Source organism: Oryzias melastigma, linkage group LG7, assembly GCF_002922805.2.
Source record: "Oryzias melastigma strain HK-1 linkage group LG7, ASM292280v2, whole genome shotgun sequence".
Taxonomy (NCBI): domain Eukaryota; kingdom Metazoa; phylum Chordata; class Actinopteri; order Beloniformes; family Adrianichthyidae; genus Oryzias; species Oryzias melastigma.
Window position 1 is genome coordinate 17,901,211 of NC_050518.1, and position 20,552 is coordinate 17,921,762.

Sequence of the window (20,552 nt, forward strand, 5' to 3'; positions counted from 1 at the left end):
TACTGATGGAACTTGGTCGTTTTCCTGTTACTGGTATAGTAAAATAAACCAACTTTTTATTATTTGGCTGATAAATGGTAGATCTGACAGGTTGATCTTTCCATATAACTCCTGTTCCAAGTCCATCCATAAGTTGCTTTCTGGATTGTTTGTTAACCGTTTTAAGATGTAATGTAATCTATTGGTAATAAAGTAATTAATTAAGTGAGGTATACTAAGCCTCCACATCTTTTTGAAGATTTTAAAGTTTTAAGGCTTATTCTCGCTGGTTTATTCTTCCATAGAAAGCTGGATATGAGTCTAAAGCTTTAAACCATGTTAGTGGGGGTTGTTTAGGAATCATTGAAAATAGATAAATACCTTTTGGCAAAATGTAAATTTTTATTGTGGCTACTTTGCCCATAAGCGACAGGGGCAGGTTGACCCAGCGATTTAAATCCTCTTGAATGTTTTTCAGTAATTTAGCTGCACCAGTTCTGATAGTTTGGGAGAGAAGTGAACACCTAGATATTTGATATTGCCTGATTTGACCGGTATTGAGAGTGATTGCTCAGCGTGACTGTTTAGGGATAATAAAACTGATTTATTCCAATTAACTGAATAGTCTGAGATGGAGGAGAATTCGTTAATAATTATTATCGTTTCACTTATAGAACCTGATTTATGTAAAAAAAGTAATATGTCATCCGCATAGAGACTAATTTTATGATTGCCATGTTTTGTTTTAATTTGTTTTAATGTTCAAATTCTGTCTTATTGCTGCAGCTAGAGGCTCGATAAATATTGGAAAGAGAGAGGGGGATATGGAGTTATATTTGTGCCACCATATTGCAAGCAAAAGTCATAGTTTTGAGATCAAATTTTTTTAAGTTGCAAACAAAATGTTAAGTTTTTCAAATATTTTTTTTTTTTTATTTGAAAAACTTAACATTTTGTTTGCAACTTAAAAGATTTTGATCTCAAAACTATGACTTTTGCTTGAAATATGGTGGCACAAATATAACTCCATAGGGGGAGAGTGGACAACTCTGTCTGGTTCTAACTTTGTCTCAGTCCAAATTGTATTTTCAAGTATCGATTATACCAAATTTTTATTTTATTTTTAAATGATTTTATAATCTATCCGAATACCAAACAGATCGATCTGGTTGGAGAAAAAAATCAATTCATTGATTGATTAATAAATCTTTACGCCTCTAATCTGCATTTACTGGTATTAAAAAGATTAACGTTGATGTAAGTTTTTATAGTACCGACATTAACAAAAATTGACTTTCACCCCTGCCTCTCTGTCCCTCCAGAGTTCCTCACAGTCTCTCCAAACTTCCTCATGTCGTACTTAAAGAAGGCATACTGCCATCTACGTTTGGATTTGTTCATGCAGGCAACAGCACACAAGCGTAAATGTTCATAGTAGAGAATATCACAGCTAGATCACATTAGATTGGTTGTAAATAATGCAAATCGGAAAACAAAAAAAAAATGATTTGGAATTCTTTGAAGAAAAAAAGAAAACACTGTAGTTCTGAAAAAGTATTGTTAAAATTTCTTATACAAAATATTAAAGAAAGACAACAACGTGTTAATCTTCTTTTAACATAATACACTGTCAAAGCTTAACTAGATTCAACTTAAAGTCACATGTTCTTTTAATTTTCTACAAAATTCTAAAGTATACAGTCTAGCAATGTGTGTACGAGTTTATGGGTTTGTCTTCAACCGAGACGGGGGGAGGTCTCCTATCTTGAAATGGGACAGAAAATTGACTTTTCTGTTGACCAACAACTACAGGAGGAGTTAACCTGCAGCAAAATGGTTAATCTTCACTGGTGTGAGTCACAGGCTTCAAAGTGCTGCCTCACAAGCTCCTCTCAGCCAGTCTGGAGTGCACTTTTCCCAAACGGAGCAAAACTTTTGCACCAGGGATGAAACTGTCTGTAGTGTCCAAGAAGCTGTGGTGCGTCCACAAGCAGCTGCTCCTCCTGCTCGCTCCTCTCGTCTTTCTGCCTTTGCTTTTTACTCTGCCAGAAAAGGTGAGTGATTTTGTTTTCTTCCAACTTCCACCATCACTTCTTCATCACATTGTGGAAAAATTATTATTTTTTAATAATTATGTTTGAGTTATCTTTAAAATTTTACTAGTTGTTAATTTTGTGATTCTTTAATTAAAGTGCAGTTTTTGAGTAAAAATTTGGAAGAAAACTTTTTTTCAGAACACTTTAGATCATAAAGCCAAATCCAAGCCTTTAATGACAAAATAATGTCATTTTGTCTTAAAAAGAAAAGGCAACATAAGTGACGTTTGGATGAAATTAATATCTACAACGAAATTAACATCTTAGCATCTGTTCTCATTCATCCGCATTACACTGGGGGAAGCTACCAGATGGATTTTTTTTTTACATTTTATATAAAGTATTAATCTTTTATTTTTCAGGAAGGAAAATGCCTTTACGTGGTGCTTCTTATGGCTACATTCTGGTGTACAGAGGCCCTGCCTCTGGCGGTTACAGCAATGCTTCCAGTCTGCCTCTTCCCAACTCTTGGAATCCTTCCAGCCAAAAAAGTCTGCCCTCAGTACTTCATTGAAACCAACTTCCTCTTCCTCAGTGGTCTGGTGATGGCCTCGTCCATCGAGGAGTGGGGTCTGCACCAGAGAATAGCTCTGAAAGTCCTCAGCATTGTTGGAGTGAAACCAGCCTGGTAAGAAAGTACATTAACGCTTTATTGTTATCCCCTTGTATTTACCTGCTTTTAAATTAAATCGTTTTCTGAGAAATTTTCCGCCAGACTTTTAGAAGCATGTGAACTCTAATCCTTACCCCCGCCCCCTGTGCCTTTGGGTCAACAGAAACCGATCTTTAAAGACCGATCACCCCAGACTGAGTGTTGAAAAGCTTAACAGATTGAACTGTTTCCTCAGGCTCATCTTGGGGATGATGTTGACCTCATCCTTCCTTTCCATGTGGCTTAGCAACACAGCCACCACGGCCATGATGCTGCCCATCGCTAATGCCATTCTGGAGAGCCTGTTTGGTGACCTGGAGACCCTCAAACAAAAGTGTCAATCACCGGAGGATCCAGAGAGCGCTTTGATTAATGGTACACTGTGTGCTGAAGAAACAAATGTCCATGTAATCAATATACACTTTCATATTTAAATAATTTGATGCTCAATATGTTATATTTTATGGAATTTCCAGACACAGACAGGGATTCGATTGTTTTGTCGTCTTAACCTCGTTACCTTTTTCCTTTAATCTGTAACCTATCGTGAACTTTGAGCAGTTTTTTCCAATACTGTGAATTATCCCAGAATACAGAGTTAGTCAATCTTCCAGTTGTAATTGATTAATTCTCCTAGACTATCTTGAAGTAATGTATTTAAAAGATTGCAACCACAGATAGTACAGGACGTCAGAGAACGTTTTAGCTCATTCATGCTGGATTTTGATCTGTTGCATCTGTTTCTCTCAGGTCAGTCCTCCATGAAGCTGCATTCACTGCCATCCGTACCCTCTGAAAAACAGATACTGTCAATGGACGGGTAAGAAGAACCCAGAGATCTTATAGGAGGAACATTTCTACTTGAACAATCAATCAAATGCAAAATATGAGTAAAAACACTTGGGGATTAAAGTTTAATGCTAAAGTCTCATCAAACGCTGAATAAGACACAAAAATTGGATTTTTATTGCATCAAAAGGAAACAATTAGGAAAAGTCAGAGGGGATCTGATGATGAATTTTCCCATAACTTTCATTATTTTTACACAAATTCTAATGTGACTAGCTCAAAATGACCTAGACATGTTTTTGCTACATAAACAAAGGTATTCTAACATTTACCAAATGTAAACATTTCCCTTAATCAGGGGTTGGCAACCTTTAACAGTAAAAGACCCATTTGGGCTTGTTTTCTACTGATCAAAACCTAGTAGGAGTTGCAAAGTCTTACTTTAGCCTTTAAAAAATTTGGATTTTCATTCATTACCTTCTTTTTTTCTTAATATACATGAATTATATCTATTTTCTGTGACGAACAGAAGCAAAAAAAAACTAAACAAAAAAAACTAGCATAAAATACCTCAGTAAATTAAATCAGCCAAAAATTTTAGTATGTTGCTTGAATAAAAGCTAAACTCTAAATTAGCCTAAAAACTCAGGGAGATAACAGATTAGCCAAAAAGTTAGCATATTAGCTCAACTACAAATTAGCATAAAAATTGATTAGAGGTCAAATTAGCTAAAAAAAAAAAAAAAAAAAAGCTTGTTTATTGCTCAATTACTAGCTGAACTCCTAAATGGCTAAAATTCCTCTGTAAACTAAAATTAATAAAAAAAAGTTAGCCTGTTGCTAAAATAGAATCTAAACTCTAAATTAGCCTAAAAAGCTCAGGGAGATAACAGATTTGCCAAAAAGTTAGCATATTAGCTAAACTACAAATTAGCATAAGAAAATTAAGTAGAGGTCAAATTAGCCCAAAAAAAAAAAGAAAAGCTTGTTTATTGCTCAATTACCAGCTGAACTCCTAAATGGCTAAAATTCCTCTGTAAACTAAATTAGTTGAAAAAGTTAGCCTGTTGCTAAAATAGAAGCTAAACTCTAAATTAGCCTAAAAACTTCAGTAGATAACAAATTAGCCATAAATGTTAGCATGTTGCTAAAATAATAGCTTATCTCCAATTTTTTGAGAATTACTATTTTATTTTTCTTCATCCAGAGAGTCACCATGGAGGGATAGAAGAGCCACATGTGGCTCCGGAGCCGCCTCCAGACCCCTGCCCCAAATAAAGTATAAAAATCTCAATTTTAAAAGAACGAATTTGTCCCTCAATTTGTTCCTCATTTAGGTGTTTTTTGCAATGAGTTAAACGCTCTTAAAATATCTAGTGGTCAAGCTGCACTGAATGGGGTTCTGGAGTAGAGATGCTTCCATTGTGACCACAGCAATAGACTGTGTTTGCTCTCGTGTTGAGAGGAACCTGGACTTTAGCCTGAAAAAATATGTCACTGTTCAATATAGCAAAATATACACTTTTCTGTCCAGAAAAAGTTTAGTTTAAGGGTTTTGAAGATGTAAAAAAAATATTTATTAATAGGCAAACTAGGGCCCCACTCTACGTTTAGTCCGGCCTCCTGAACAAAATCAAGAAGATTCAATGTTATTTCTCTCTTTTTACAAGGTGGATTACCACAAAACTCCACACATGTGCTTTTGGCCGGGCCCATCATCCAATTTTAGAAGCCTTTGTGGCCCACGAATCGAAAACTTTTGTCCATCCCCGATGTAAAGCTTTATAAAAGTTTATGGCAGCATTGCTCTAACTCAAAAAAATCTGGGAATAAACATTTCATTGTTTCCAAAACTTATAATTCGTTACCAGAATAAATGTTTGCAAGTCTCGTATACTTTTTTAAATTGTTCTTTTTTGCTAATATTAAAAGTGAAACTTCAAAACAACAACCTGAAGATACAATTATTGACATTTACAAACTAAAGGCTCAACGCCATCAGGGACATCCAGATGAAATAATGCTTCAACCCCCTATGTAACGCATCATTTCTTATCTTCATAAGCTCTGTAGAATGGAGAGTTGTGTCAAAGCTCTGTGATTGTGACTCTTTTTTGTCGTACATAGTTGAACTAAATGTCCATGCATGCTTGTTACCCTGCAGGCCGGATGTCCTGGAGCAGACGGACCTGAGGACAGCTGAGGAGACCAGATCGGAGGCTCAGTATCAGATGAAAGTGTGGAAGGGATTTCTGATCTGCATCCCCTACGCGGCCAGCATTGGAGGAACCGCCACACTGACGGGAACTGCTCCGAACCTCATTCTGATTGGACAACTGAAAAGGTTTATTTTTAAGAATGTCCCAACAATGTTCTGAGCGTGTCTGACATTGATCAAGTTGTGGTTTTTTAGTTATTTCCCAGACTGCGACCTCATCAACTTTGGCTCGTGGTTTGCATTCGCCTTCCCGCTCATGCTTCTCTTCCTGTTTTTGGGCTGGCTTTGGATTGCTTTTCTCTACGGGGGCTTAAATTCAAGGTAACAATGTCAAATAGTGACACAAATTACACATTTTCAGATATTAATTTTGTTCCAAACTCGTTTTTTTTTTTTTAGGTTGTGCTTCAAAAAGCATGACAGCAGGGCGCAGGCAGAGGCCAAAGCCCAGGCTCTAATAATTGAAGATTACAGAAAACTTGGGCCCATAAAGTGAGGATTCGTGTATGTCTTTTCATCCGATGCAAATGTTACTGACTGAATGCATTTCTTCTGCCTTTCACTTACATTTCTTTCAAATACACACATGTAGCTTTGCAGAAGGAGCCATCGCTTTCTTTTTTGTGTTATTTGCTGTCCTGCTGTTCACGAGGGATCCCAAGTTTGTCACCGGTTGGTCTGTGTTTTTTAAAAAAGGGTAAGAATGTTGGGATTTAATAACTGACTGGGTTCGTTTCAGTCAGATTTCTGTTGATTTTCTCCCATTTGTTGTCCTCCAGGTACGTCTCAGACGCCGTCACTGGCGTGATCATCGTCTCCATACTGTTCTTCTTCCCTTCGCAGAAACCTTCTCTGAGATGGTGGTTCGACCCACAAGGTAACAGATCCTACAAACACAAGCAGCTTTGCAGCCTCTGATCTCACATAAAGATGAGTCCAAAGTTAATTTCTGCTGCTAAGGTTTCGTGGAAGATTTGTGCACACTAGGTTTCTAGATCAGCTGCTGCAAAATACAAAAAAAGTAAGCTGAAGAATGTTAATTATGTAGATTAGACAGTATTAGTAAATGTACCGTCTAAAAATGAGACTGTACTTTCACTGTTTCCGTGATTATAGTAATCTCTCCAAGCTGTGTGGCCACACTTCAGGGTTTTTGTGTGTTTAAGTGACCTTTTTATTTTATTTTACTTGAAATATAAACAAAAAAATGCATTATTTTTTTATTTTAGAGCCCGAACTCTGAAAGTTTCACAATAAGTTTCCTGTAAAGTGTTAACCTAATTTAAATGCTTGTGTTTTGTGTCTTTGGAAGGCCCATGTGGCTGCCTGTGTTATGTTCAGCTGGTCAAATAAACAGCAGGACACAAAAACAGCAAATAATGAGATTCCTTTGTCCCTCTCAGTTTGGGTCAAACATCTGAGAGGAACAGATTAATAAAACGTTCTGCAGCTCTCTGAGCCATAATTATGATTTACTAATCTACTGTTGTAGCTTGTTCAAACACTTGTTTCCTTTCTTCAGCTGCAAACACTCCTTATGTTCCCCTTCTTTCGTGGAAAAAAGCCCAGGATTCAGTTCCCTGGAATATCATAATGCTCCTAGGCGGAGGGTTTGCCATGGCCAAAGCTTGTGAGGTAAAGCTGTTATTCCTCGTCACTTTTGGTCCTTGGTTTTGGTCATAAACTGCAAAAGGAAATTAGATTGTCTAATATAACCTCTTATCTGCAGCAGCTTGATGCAAAGCTCAGGCTTTAAACCTCTTTCAAGGGAGAACATTCCTTAATGTAGATTGCAACACAACATCTGACACAACGTGTACATTTGGCAAATTCCAAACCATGTGGTTTTACCAGCAAGTTTAAATAACATACAAGGAAAATCTTTGTTGCAGACAGAATCACAACTTGTGAAAACCCAAAGGGGTGCACGCAGTGTCACTAAAATGTTATCTTAAAAGTGCATCTGGTTAAATGTAACTTGTTGCTTCAATAAAGGTGAAAAATGGAGTATGAGAAACTCCATCAACCTCATTTAAATAATAAAAAAGTCACAGTTTCCTGATTTTAATGTTATTTATCAAGCTTGTCACACAAATATGTAGTACTGTTTGCAAAAATGGTTTCCTAAACTGCTTACAGCTAATGACGAAATGACAAATTCTAAGATTAACAGTGTTGATAAAGTTTCACATTCAACAATTTAGGTTAGTATTAACCTAAATTAATATTAGTTTACGTTCAGTGCGCTGGACCAAACCAATGTTTCTCTTAAGAAACAGACACGGAGTGGCACAGAGTGATACAAATGTTTCCTTTTTGTTCTCTGGAGTGGTTAGCTTTGCCCCTTAGAACGTCCCGTGTGGGTATTCGTTATCAAAGTGTTCAAACCCTGCTGCAAATGCAGGGTCTGATTATCAGAAGTGTAATGTGAGCTGCAGTGGTGGATGCAGAAAAGGATTCAGGTCAGAAGGTCAATCCTTGTTCACCAAAAAATTGCTAAATTTATACAAAAAATAAACGAGTTCAACAACAGAACAACATTAAAACAGTGCAAGTTCTTCACTATTGGAAATGCTTAAAGTAGGCCCAAAACATTTGGCCAAAATGCTTCTTTCTTTCCGAACTATCAGAAACTAACATCTCCAGGGATGGCTGGTAGCTTTAGTTTGTCTAAATTATGCCCAGGAATTTTGTTCATAGATGTAAAATATCAACTTCTATGTAAGTTTTCCAACTCTTCTTCAAATCATTGCACAACAGCGATTTCCAATATCAGACTTATCATTTATCATTAGTTTGTGTGTTATTGCCATTTACCTTTTTCTCACCTGATTATTCTTGAAATTTGCAAGTCTTCTTTTGAAAAATATGTTAGATATTTTCTGTAATGTCATCTCAGTAAAATTTATTTAGAATATATATATATATTTCCCCAATTTCTGTAGTTAAAAAGAGCCTGTATACCATATTGTATCCTATATTTACTCTTTCGTTTGTGCTTGTCCATTGATATTTCATTATATTTAAGATGCCACATTTATTTAAGATTTTGGTATTATTGAATTCCCCTAACTACACTTTACGTATAACCTTCTTGAAGCAGTACTCAGATGAACTGTCTCTTCCTCGGGCTCTGAGCTCCATTTGGTTTCTAATGTTGTGTTGTGACATTGGACCCTTAAGCAGAATCTTTCGGTGTTTGGCAGGAGTCCGGTCTGGCCTCCTGGATCGGAGCCCACCTCCAGCCGTTGGCTGAAGTCCCTCCTGCTGCAGCTGTGATGCTGATCACAGCTTTTCTGGCCTGTTTCACCGAGTTTGCCAGCAACACTGCGACAATTATCATATTTCTGCCGGTCATTGCTGAACTGGTAAGAAGAGTCTTTTTACACTCCACATCCCAAGGAATTGACTTCAAAGTGTGTCTATTTATTTGGGTCAACATAAAAGAAAATAAAATAAACATGATTTTTTTTATCCTTTAATATCTAAATACTTTTTCTTATCCCTTTGGTTTTTATGTGTCATTCTTTTGTCTATTAATTTTTTCAAAGATCAATTAAATCTAATTGTCTTGTTTATAACCACATTTCTAATTGTATGCATTGGTTTATATTCAATTAAGGAGTTTTAGGTTTGACTTTTTCCCTCCATGTACTTGTAATCCCATTTTTGGAGCCCATTGCAAAAACTGACACTATTCGAATAATTTTTCTCATATTTTTAAAATTTTCTATATTTTCAAAGCAATTTAGATTTTCCTGTGCAAACACAACAAAACATGATTTTCTGATAGATTTTCACTTTTCAGCTTTTCCTTTTTTCGTCCTCATTTAGACACATTTTGCTGTGTCATCATGCATGACTCATCAGTTTTACTTTGGAGCTCTAGAGACTTTCAGTACATTTGTTAGGTCAGTGCAGAAGTCAGAGTTCAAACAGTGTCACGGTACTGGCTGTACATTTAAAACTTTTTGCTTTTTTTAAACATTTTTTTTTCTTCAGTCTTACTACTGGAGATGTAGAAACTGGTTTAAACTCCAACTCTAATCACAGGAACAGTGAAAAAGATTCATTGATGACTTTGTCCTTTGCCTAAAAGATTACAGAGCTTGTTAAATTCTTGCAAAAGATGTTCTTGTGTTTGTATGTTGTTGGACATTAACTACTGTTGTGGGCAATCATTATCTTGACCTTTATTATTGTTGCATTTCTATTACACAATTCATGTTTTTCATGCAAAATTTAACTTTAGCAAACTATAAATTTAAGTTTCTGAGGACGTAGCACCATTTTACAAAATAAAGCATTAAATTCTAACATGATTGAATGTCATTCCAGCCATTCCGACACCTCCATTTCAGTTCCCCTGAGTAATTTTCCAGTGACTGAAAAGCGGGACATTACACAGGGAAGTTAAAAATTCATTTGGCAGCTTAAACTGTGTTCACAGTGTGCTGCTACAGTAATACGTTCACTATTAAAATGCATTCTCAATGATTTATATCATCAAAAAGTTGTGTGTTTTTATATATATATATTTCTATATATGTGAATGTTTCATTCACAAATTACCGTAGCTCTACAATGAATTTCTTTACTTTAATTTAGAATATATTACATTTTTCTGATACTTTTGAAGCAGAAAATAAAGGGAAGCAGAGGTTTCAAGTCACATTGAAGGAGGAGTTGGAAATTGTTAACCATTTTTAACTCTTTTACATCTTCACTAAAGTTTTTTTTAATAACTTGAACATCAAAAATAAACTGTGTATGATATAATATGATATAATGTAATTTATTCTTTGTTAATAACGTTTTTTAGTGATAAAAATGTGTTAAAAACAGCTGTGACTGCTGTTGCTGTTACATTCAGGTATCTTGGGGAGCAAGAGAACTGTCCTGACTTTGTGGTGTGCTTAAAAAAAAAATAGTTTTACTTCCTTTTATGTAATATTTATTTTGTGAAATCAGCATTGAAAAAATACAAAAAAACCCTCTGAAGACAGACTAAACATGTTTTAATACGAACTAAACACATTCTAAGATTAATGTTTTGCTGTGCTTCCCAAGTAAATAAAAAAAAACAAAAATGTAAGTGAAAAAAACATTGTAGCTCCCAAAATGTATCCGACCAATAGGAGGCCAGAACAGCCGCATGACTAAAGAATGGCCGGCATATGGATGTAATACGACGTACAATAAAATTCCAGCTCCAACAAGCTACTTTCAATAAAAAGTAAAAACCTGTTAACCTATGTTTTGGGCTTCTGTGCTCACAAAAGTGCTGAACTCTCAACTGCTTGAACATCAAACAGATTAACTTTGACCAATCAGGGACTCGGATTTGGTAGTGAGGTGTGGATATCTTTTTTTTCAAAACTCGAAAGTACCAACCAGTTGAAGAGAAATTAATAATGTAGCATTAATCTCAATGTCTGCAGGCAATGCGTGTTTCTGTGAACCCTCTGTACTTCATGATACCCGCGACGGTTGGATGCTCATACGCGTTTATGCTCCCGGTCTCCACACCTCCAAACTCCATAGCCTTTGCATCCGGACATCTCATGGTCAAAGACATGGTAACCGCCTTACTTGCCGCTTCACATTTAACATTCTCTGCAGTAATAATTCTTCCTGGCTGTCCTCCTTGGTTCTCAGGTAAAAACTGGCTTCGTCATGAACATCCTGGGCATCCTCTCCGTCTCTTTGGCGATGAACACGTGGGGCGTCGCCATGTTCAACTTGCACAGTTACCCAGAATGGGCTCACCCTATAAACCACACTGCTGCTATTGCTCTTGTACCCCTTTCATCTGTGCCGCCGCTCAATGCTACACTCTGACTGCACTCCTTTTAGTGGAAAGCACATTGGTGTATGAGATTTAGAATATCCATCATTCGACAGCAACGAAGGTCTGAATTTGTCCCAAAGCTCCAAGAGCTTCCGCCGGTACTGGAAAAAAACAAAAGATTCCATCATAAATGTTCATGCTGTTACCGTTTTGGTCAATCCAAGTGTTTCAGAAATGCTTTGGGGACGATATTTGCTTTTTTATTCCTGATCTTCAATTTGAATTGAAAGTTTGTTTAAAAAATCCATTTAGTTTCAGTTTGGTGTCACTTTTGTTACTTCAAGGCTGACCTCTGCTGGGAGGACAAGAGGAACTTCTGTGAATAACTATAAATACACTTCTGGATCAAACTAGCAATAATAAAACCTGTTTATTAATTGTAAATGACATATGATAAAGCCTTTACACTGATATCTGATAGAAACAAAAGCTGAAATCTTCCTTTTAATATGAGAATGTTGCTATACAGTGGTCGACAGGTTTTGCAATTACTGTAATAAACTGATTTGAATTGTGAAATTATTATTTTGTTTGACATTTTGTTATTAATAAGGAAAGATAGCAAGTTCATTGTTAGAATTGCACAGTAATGCTATTTTTAGAATTTTTTTACCTGCATTATAAAGCTCATAATTTGTTTTAATATGTAAAGTGTTAACTTGTATATCCCAAAAGTGTAATTTATGTACACAAAACACATCAACAATAAGATGAGCAGAACTGTTAAGACTCTTATCACTGCAGTATTACTCCAAGAAAACAAAGATGCTGACAAACACTCATAAAAACTAACTTTGTGTTTCTGCACTTACACGGTTAATACTCAAATCTGATAGGCAGCTGGGTGTTGATGACCACCTAAAAAAGCGTTCCGGTCACATATCCCAAATGTTCTATATCACTGTGCAGGCTTCTTTAAAACAAGCTTTTCACAGAAGATCATATGACTTCCTTTCAAAATAAAAGACTTCCTGTGTCAGACAGGGTTTTCCGAGTGCAACTAATGTACTCTTACAAAAGGTTTTAAACAATGTATATATATATATATATATATATAGATGTAGCCCGGTCTTTCTACGTCCACACGCGGCCCCTCCTCCTTGCAGCCCGATGTACGTGTTTGTAGGAAGAAGAGACACCAGACGCATATAATCTGTGGCAGACCTTGTTGCTCTTTATTTTCCTTACAACAACACAGAGGAAACTCAACATTAGAAAACCAATAAATGTAAAAACTCACAGGACAAAATGGCTATGCTGCTTACCTTACAACAACACAGAGGAAACTGAGCAGAAAGAGGAAGCCCGCGAAGATTGCAGGAGCTACAGCGTCCCCAGAGGGTAAAAAAAAGGAACACGAAGGTGCAACAGCACCACCCGCAGGCGAAACAAGAATGTGTCCCCTACATATATATATATATATTCCTACTTGCTACTGCTGTAAAACCCTCTGGATAGCTACTATTTTAGTGCAGGATAACAAAATATATGTGCTTTAAACTCATGAAATAAACTGAGTATTCAGAAAAGATCAAACTTTTTACCATTGTTTTGCTCGCAACTAAATGAACAAATTTAGCTAATCTAAATTAAATCAGTACTAACATGTAACCCTTACTTTTAAAATGACTATTATTTATTTTTTCAGCATCTACAAGAGAAAAATGTAGCTCTGCAGCCTCAGCTTGTAGAGTTTCGAGCTAGAATTTACCTGAGGAAGCCACCAAACAAGAACAAAACTACATTTAAAATGATTCCAGTTGGACTTTGACTAAGGCTGTGGTTGTTCTGAAGAAATGTTAAATGTGTAAATATTTTTTTATGTGAAAGTGAGGCCTTAAAATGGAGGGAGAACAATGAGAAATGCTGTAAATATTTAAAGACAGAGTAGGAAAGTTTACCTACAAAAATGCTGACAGGCCTAAAAAGTGTCAATGGTGCCCTTAAACAGTGTTAAAAAAAATATTTACGCAGAAAAAATGAACAGATCACGAGTTCCTGTTCGGTCATAAATCACACGTCACCGGTCATCATGTTTTCATAAGTCATCTTTACGCTGGACAGTGTGGCTTGTCACATTGCCTCATTCCCCTATGAACCAATGCTCTTTTTTTTCCTAAGCAATGTTATCATGTATGGTTTTGACATTCCAAAAAAATCCTTCACAGAAACATGACTCTGACTGTTCGTCTAAGTTCCTGTTTTTATGTTCAAGTCCCCAAACACTTCTCAGTTCTGTGTTTGTTTATTATGCTGATGCTTTCTGAAGGAGAATGAAGTCGCTAATGATAAACAAGGTTTCATCGGTCAGGTAAGAACTCTCAGAATAATCTTATTATATGAATTTTTCACTTTGAGTTGTTAAACCGTTGACAAGTTTCTAATTGCTTTTCTAATAAAGATATGACAAATTTATATTTGTGACTAACTGTAATATTTTTCTTTTTAAAAGCTGTTTTAGTAATTTTCATGAAATTGTCTCTGTAAAACCCAAACTGTCATAGAAGTTACAGTTTATTCTAAACGTTTATTTATAATGCAAAATACTTGATTTACTAGTTACTAGTTACTTACTTCACATGTAAGTAAACTTTCTGTTCAGAACGAGATCCTGTCAAAATATGTGTATATGTCTGTTGTTAGTGTAGCATTGACATTTGTTTTTGAAATACTGAGGAGGAAAAAAAACAATATTAAAGAAAAGGCCCATAAAATCCTATTTTATCCCAATTCCCAATTTTAAAAAACAGAGTGAGCAACATAGATTTTACACCAGATTGTATGCTAGATTTGATTAATCTTTTAATAAGAGGGCAACAAATTATTACAAATTGTGTGCTTGCTAAAAACAAAAAAAACAGGCTTCTTAAATTCAGTCTGTATTTACAACAATTGTTACTTTGTCTTACTTGTCCTCTTCAGCAGCTACACAAAACAGATAAGAACTGAGTCTCATGTGTTGGACAGATTTTATTGCTAAGACAGGTTGTGAACATTTATCTGCTATTTTAAGCAAATTCCTGTAAGTTTCAGATCAGGAGAACAAGACCATTGAGGGGATGTGTGTGTGTGTGGGAGGAGATGGGAAACAAAGAAAGTCAAATCACCGACTGTATTTGATTAAATCTTCATTCTTCCCAAAATGGTTTAAACTTTGTGATGAAGATTTTTCCTTTAACGTCAAAGCAGAGGCTAATAACTGAATGCTAGCTTCAGCTACGTCCGACTTATAAGATGCGATCGATAAATAAAGCAAAATAAAATGAGACAAACAAAAAAATAAATACATGAACATGAATTCACTGTGTCTTTAACTTTGTTATCTGCGTGTGTGAAACAGTCGAGAGTCTACATGCTACATGAGTACAACTGTCTCAATTATTCCGTATTTTGAGAAAAATTCAAAGTTTTGTCTGTAAACAGCAGCTTTATTGTTCTATAAGTCGAAGGCTCTTCTTCGGGTTCCTCATTGGCTCTTTTCTCCCTGAAGAAACTTTCCAAAAATGTTTTTTTGTTTGTTTTTTTTTTTTTGTTAGCTTTGGGCTACTAGTTTAGTAACCCAGGTAGCCACTTTAAGGCACATAACTAAGTTGGATGTTGTGAACAACTAAAATAAAACTTCCTTCAGGTTCAGAGAACAAATTAAATGGGATTAATCTAAATTGGTGCATGTGGGACTATTGCTGGATAGTGTTTCATATCAGCACAAAGCTGCTTTTCTCCGCTTCATGAATACGCTGAAATTATAGTGTAAAAGGTTTAAGAGTCACAATAGACAAAAGAATGAAAACACTGGAGCTGAAGATCTGGTGTAAAAGGTTTCCAGCACAATACATAAATGTGTGTTTTTTCTTATCACATTCCCTAACATTGCATTTCTTTGCTATAGGAGCAAAGCGGGATCTTTGGGAAATGCTGTCAAATCTCTTCTCTGTCACCTCTGGAACGTCTACTCTTCCTCTGCTCCATCAGGCGCAGATGTTCTGACTCTGCTGTCTTTATGTTCAGCATGTGCCATTGTTACTGGCGGGCTGCTGTATCACTGGCTGTGTAAGACTCTGAAATACAGCCATGAAGCCTCTGTCCAGATCTCCTGCTGCTACAGCGTGGGCCTGCTCCTCGTGTCCTTCCTGTGCCACCCCCTGCGCTGTATGCTGACGATGATGCTGCCCATCGTCTCCTCTAATCAGGGCCGCAAGCTTCTCATCTCAGCCTCCTTTATGATTTTAGTGTTAAACGTCATCCCGAACATCACAGTTAATATGGGGGCCGTGGCTCGCATCCTGAGGTGCACAGCTGAAGGATTTGCAAAGACTCTCTTGAACTCTTCTGAACTCTTCAACAAAGCAAAGCAAGACCTTGTGGATGAAACCATCAAGGCGGAGTGGGAGGACCTGAACATAGTCAACACCCTGAAGACGTTCAATAACTTCACACATGTGGATGTGTCCCTGGTTAAATCCAAGTTTACAAAGGTGATCGGGGAGATTGAGGAGAAGTTCTCAGGAGCGCGGGACCTGATCGGAGAGTACAAACTGCTGTCAAATCGGGTCCTTGCGGCCGTTTTTGTTGGTTTATTGATTGCAGAATCTGCACGATATTTAAAGTCCTATCTGACATCAGTTCAGTTTGATAATAGTCACATTTCTAAAGAACTCCTGCAAAAATCACCGTGTGAGACCAAACAGTCCATCAGGGACAAAACTAAACTCAGAAGCTGCTTGATAACAAACCAAGAATGTACTTCTTCCTTTGTGTCCCTGATTGTTGTAACATTATACTTCACTGCAATCGCTTTATTTGTAGCTTTAGACTACGTTGTGTACTATATAGTTCAGCTGGTTTTGCCATGGGTGCAGGATTTTCCACCAACAGCTGCCAGTATAAGTGTGGACTATAAGGTAAGCAGCACACAGCTTCCGTTGCATTTCAGTCTTCTCAGTTTTTCCAGGAACTCTTTTCCTTCTTTTTTCTTTTTAGGTTGAGTTATTCCTTCCTGCTTTTTGCCTCATCCCGAGCTCATGCGCCACTCAGACGCTGACCAACTTCCACAGAGATTACAAGTGGGACTTCAACCCAGAGCCGTCTAACTGTGCCGCCGTCACTTCAGCTCCGAACAGAGGAGTCACGCTCCTGCTGGGATGCCTCTGGCTGATGAGCTACCTGATGGTGTTCCTGGAGGTTTACGCCAAGCGGCTCTGCAGAAAAATCTGTGCCTCGTTTTACAGAGAGCAGGAGGAGAGGAGGGTGGCATACCTGAGGGGGAAAATTCATAGGAAGCAGGTGGAAAAAGGAGATCGAAATGAAGGAAATTAGATGAATCATCACAACTTTGACAGTTCAGCAGCATGTTTGGATGGAAGAATTTAGCTGTTATTATGTTTGACTATTTCTTATCAGAAGATTAAATTAGGTGGCTTTATTTCATTACAAAAAAACAAAAAAAAAACAAATATGGATTTATTAACAAAATGCAACACGTTCTGTTTGAAATATTAAGACTTAATAGACTTACTTAACTGCAGTTTGAAACAGCATTGGTGCAGCACATGCTGTCACATCAGATTCTCACATTTTGAAGCTTTTTCTGCATTTTCTGATGTGGTACTGGAGACTGAACATCCTGTTTGCGAAATACTGCTGCAACACCTTTCCTTCTGCAATCGCGTCAACGTTCAAATAGCTGGCTGTCTTGGTTTGTGGTTTTTCTATGCCTCGGGTTAGATGGAAACATGCTTGCTGACAGTTGCAGGTTTCCCTGCTAAAAGTCACAGAGCTCTGTTTTTTTTTTTCATCCAGTACAATCTGTTTCTGCAGGTTTCCTCCAAGTCAAACTGAAAATGTTGTTTTTCCTGTTTCTCTTTTTTTTCCCTCTTTCCGTTTATTCACCAATCAGATCCACTAGATGCCACTATTTTCCTTTGAACTGGCAAACACAGACAGTATAGCAGCTCTTGACAGAAAATTAACAATAATACATTTATTCTTTCACTCACTGGCCCAAACAGAAATCTGTTTTCATCCACCGATTCAAAGGGATGTTTTAACCACTACATCCACCCAGGGACAATGTTATAAATAACCAGAATAAAATGTTTTTTTTTTTTGTTTTTTTCCAAAGAACAATCTCTTTACATGTCAAACTCTTGCTTCCCGTGAGGCTCTGAGGTTATTTTGAGAACTTATCCCAGACTATTTATAAGTTGTTTTATTTATCTTTTACTTTTATCCGGGTTTTATGATTCTATAAAAAAATCTGCAGACGGAATAAAAATAAACCAGAGTTTCTTGGAAGATTCACATCACAGCATTAAACATTGAAGCATATAAAAAGTGGGACATCAACCGTGAGTTCATTCTTGAGCGTGGAATGACGTCCATCCATCCATGTTCTTCCTTTAACCCTGTCGAGGTCACGGGGAGACTGTTCCGGCTACTGTTGGGCAAAGGCGGGGCTTACCCTGGACAGGTTGCCAGTCTGAGTGGGGCACACAATCACTCCCACATGCACACATAGGTAACCCTTAGAGTAGGCATGAATGCCTGGAGAAAACCCAGCATCTTGCACGGGGAGAACATGCGCAGAAAGATGTAAGCCAGGATTCAAGTCAAGCCCTTCTCGCTGTGTGACAAGACAAGACCAGTAGGCAAAGGTAGGCGACTGCCTGGGGCCCCAAGCTGAAGACTTAAAACATTTCTAAATATTTCTATAATAATTTTCATGGACGTCGTTATTTGACTCTGTCGTAATAAGAGAAAAAATAAAAACATAAAACCTCTCACGTTAAATTGTTTCATGATCCCCCATAAATCTGCAGGAATGGATTATTCCATAAACAGAACGTTAGCTAGAAGAGAGAGAGTTTGAAAAAGAAAAAAAGTGGTAATCAATCATAAATAAAGAGCAAAAAGAAAGCAAAAAATGTGTTGCCACACTTCCAAAAGTCCAGAAAGAAAGACAAAACTGTAAAAAGAAAAATAGAATCAAAGGAAAACAAAAAAGGACATAAAGAAAATCCGGAATGCGAAGAGACAGAATATTTATACTTATTTTTCCTTCTTTTTTCAACTTATGCCACTGGATATTGCTTTGTTCCATCATTCACACATTTTTGAGTCTTTCTCTTTCTTTAGTAAAACTTGACAAAATAAAGAAAACACATATGCAGACCCCCCCCCCCAAAAAAAAAAAAAAAAGTTTGTACATAGATCTCCAGAATTTAATCTTTTGTCATACAAAATGAAAAATAAATACACACATAAATCTACCTTTCTGTATTAGAGCCAAACAAACAATGAGCTGTTGTGCAATCACACAGTTCTAAAAATCAATGTACCGTCCGCTTTTTGAAAGTTTTCTTTAAATCATTCATGTATTCTGAAGGCAACCAGCAGAGCAAACGCTCTTTATGCAAAAATGCATTAGTATTCACAATGTCGACCTTGCACACAGACAAATATTGAAACACGTTCAGAATGTTTTCCATTCTTGGATTTTTAAAGATGTTAATGTTACTTAAAGAGAAATAATAGACCCAAGTCATCACACATTAAAAATCTGTTAAACATTTTGGATTTGCTTACAAGAACCCTACTATTCTCCTTTAATTTCTCCTTTATTTTTGATCAGAACTTTTTATGATGTTAATTTCTAATCAAATAAATACTAAAGCTTGTTTAGCTGTTTGCTGCAGGTTTAAATTCCAATCATCCTTTGACAGTCAAAATGTTAACACACCCCTAAATGTAAACATCTGGTAAATGAACGGCGAGCGCGAAATGCTGTTTTATCACATCAAACTTCACAATAAGGTTGATTTTTGACTCCGTTCCTGCAGTGATGTTTTTCCAGTGATTGCTTGAAGTGTGAGGTGCGGCTAAGTGATGCGTGTGGACATGATGGTGAGTGGTGTGAAAGAGAGGGAGGACTGTACACAGAAAAAAAAACCAAAGGGAGGAGGACAGATGTGGACATCTGTGGCGACTGCAGAGGTGGACTTAGCAGTCATCTGTGTTTTACCGCTCACTGCACCTGAGCGCTGCCACCATGTCAGAGTGACGGCTGATTCTCACAACTCACGGTGAGCTGCCTGGCTTCATTACTCTTTCTCAAATTATGTATTTTCTTTTCTTTAATGGTCATTTCTGAGCATGTTTTTATGTTTTATCTGGAAAAAATGACAATGACTTTTCATTACGTTACATTTTTACTTCAATTTATGCTCTTTAAATTGGAAATAAAGAGCCACAAACTGCTGCCTAATTAGAAAAATGTTCAGTTTAACAGTTTGTAATTTCCATAGGAGTCAAGCGATAACAGAACTAATGTTGTAAAAGATGACATTAAAAGAAAGTGAATGCTTTGAAGTAAAATTTAAATGTTTCTACTGTTGTAAAAGTTAAATATTATATAATGTTTGAAGAGTTACACAAAAATGCCACAAAAAACACACTTAAAATGTCAAAAACAAAGAAAAAGCCAATTTTAAAATATTTTTTTCCATCAATTTTGCGATAGTGATGTCACCTGCTTTACAGAAGAAAAATGTATTTTAGAGGGAGCTGAAAAAAGGGGGAAAAAGCTAATGTTGAATCCAACTGAACTCCAAGCTTCTAACACCTAACTTTATCAATATTTAAGTTTGGTTGTATTCGTTTGAAAGGGGTAATACATATTACTAGACTTTACATGACACCCTATAAATGTAAACATGTGACACTAAATCCAAGACTGACTTCCATCTGCTGCCCTCAAAGGTGTGAAAGAGATTTTTTTTTAATCTGCACAAATAACATCTGTTCATAAATTCACTATTTTGAAAGTGTTTGTTATAAACTCAAATTCAATCATCCAATCAATGAGTTTGACCTTAAACGTCACAAAGAGCGTCGCTTCATTCCCTGATGTAATTTTGTGCTCCAGTGCCGGAGCTAGGATGTTTGTTATGCAGGGTGAGCGGGGGATGG

The 20,552-nt window shown here is 36.7% G+C and overlaps 3 protein-coding genes across 3 annotated transcripts in view; all 3 read left to right on the top strand.

Annotated features, from left to right (window-relative positions):
* Positions 1-1,757: 1,757 nt before the first annotated feature.
* slc13a3 (solute carrier family 13 member 3) lies at positions 1,758-12,107 on the top strand. The gene is made up of 13 exons (XM_024294127.2): positions 1,758-2,033; positions 2,438-2,703; positions 2,924-3,102; positions 3,478-3,547; positions 5,681-5,860; positions 5,930-6,055; positions 6,134-6,226; positions 6,327-6,431; positions 6,514-6,611; positions 7,257-7,369; positions 8,941-9,102; positions 11,176-11,313; positions 11,393-12,107. The coding sequence occupies exons 1-13, from the start codon at positions 1,926-1,928 to the stop codon at positions 11,573-11,575; spliced, it is 1,821 nt and encodes a 606-aa protein (XP_024149895.1). The 5' UTR covers positions 1,758-1,925; the 3' UTR covers positions 11,576-12,107.
* An 858-nt stretch (positions 12,108-12,965) lies between these two features.
* On the top strand, positions 12,966-18,508 carry LOC112158618 (osteoclast stimulatory transmembrane protein). Its single transcript, XM_024292051.2, has 3 exons — positions 12,966-13,896; positions 15,475-16,486; positions 16,566-18,508. Exons 1-3 carry the CDS (start codon positions 13,859-13,861, stop codon positions 16,899-16,901), a joined length of 1,386 nt encoding a protein of 461 aa, XP_024147819.2. The 5' UTR covers positions 12,966-13,858; the 3' UTR covers positions 16,902-18,508.
* A 495-nt stretch (positions 18,509-19,003) lies between these two features.
* LOC112159382 (thyrotropin-releasing hormone receptor) overlaps positions 19,004-20,552 on the top strand; it is a 5,183-nt gene continuing 3,634 nt past the window's right edge. Inside the window, exon 1 of the mRNA XM_024293423.2 lies at positions 19,004-19,666. The gene's annotated coding sequence lies outside the window, so the exon portion shown is untranslated. The remainder of the gene's footprint in view (positions 19,667-20,552) is intronic.

What these genes read in the sequence shown, in the direction of transcription:
- slc13a3 (XM_024294127.2), top strand. Translation starts at nt 1,926, where the DNA reads ATGAAACTGTCTGTAGTGTCCAAGAAGCTGTGGTGCGTCCACAAGCAG. An exon ending in AGAAAACTTGGGCCCATAAA is followed by an intron (nt 6,227 to 6,326) that starts GTGAGGATTCGT and finishes ACACACATGTAG; the next exon opens with CTTTGCAGAAGGAGCCATCG. An exon ending in TCTGTGTTTTTTAAAAAAGG is followed by an intron (nt 6,432 to 6,513) that starts GTAAGAATGTTG and finishes GTTGTCCTCCAG; the next exon opens with GTACGTCTCAGACGCCGTCA.
- LOC112158618 (XM_024292051.2), top strand. Translation starts at nt 13,859, where the DNA reads ATGAAGTCGCTAATGATAAACAAGGTTTCATCGGTCAG. An exon ending in AACAAGGTTTCATCGGTCAG is followed by an intron (nt 13,897 to 15,474) that starts GTAAGAACTCTC and finishes TCTTTGCTATAG; the next exon opens with GAGCAAAGCGGGATCTTTGG. An exon ending in GTATAAGTGTGGACTATAAG is followed by an intron (nt 16,487 to 16,565) that starts GTAAGCAGCACA and finishes TTTTCTTTTTAG; the next exon opens with GTTGAGTTATTCCTTCCTGC.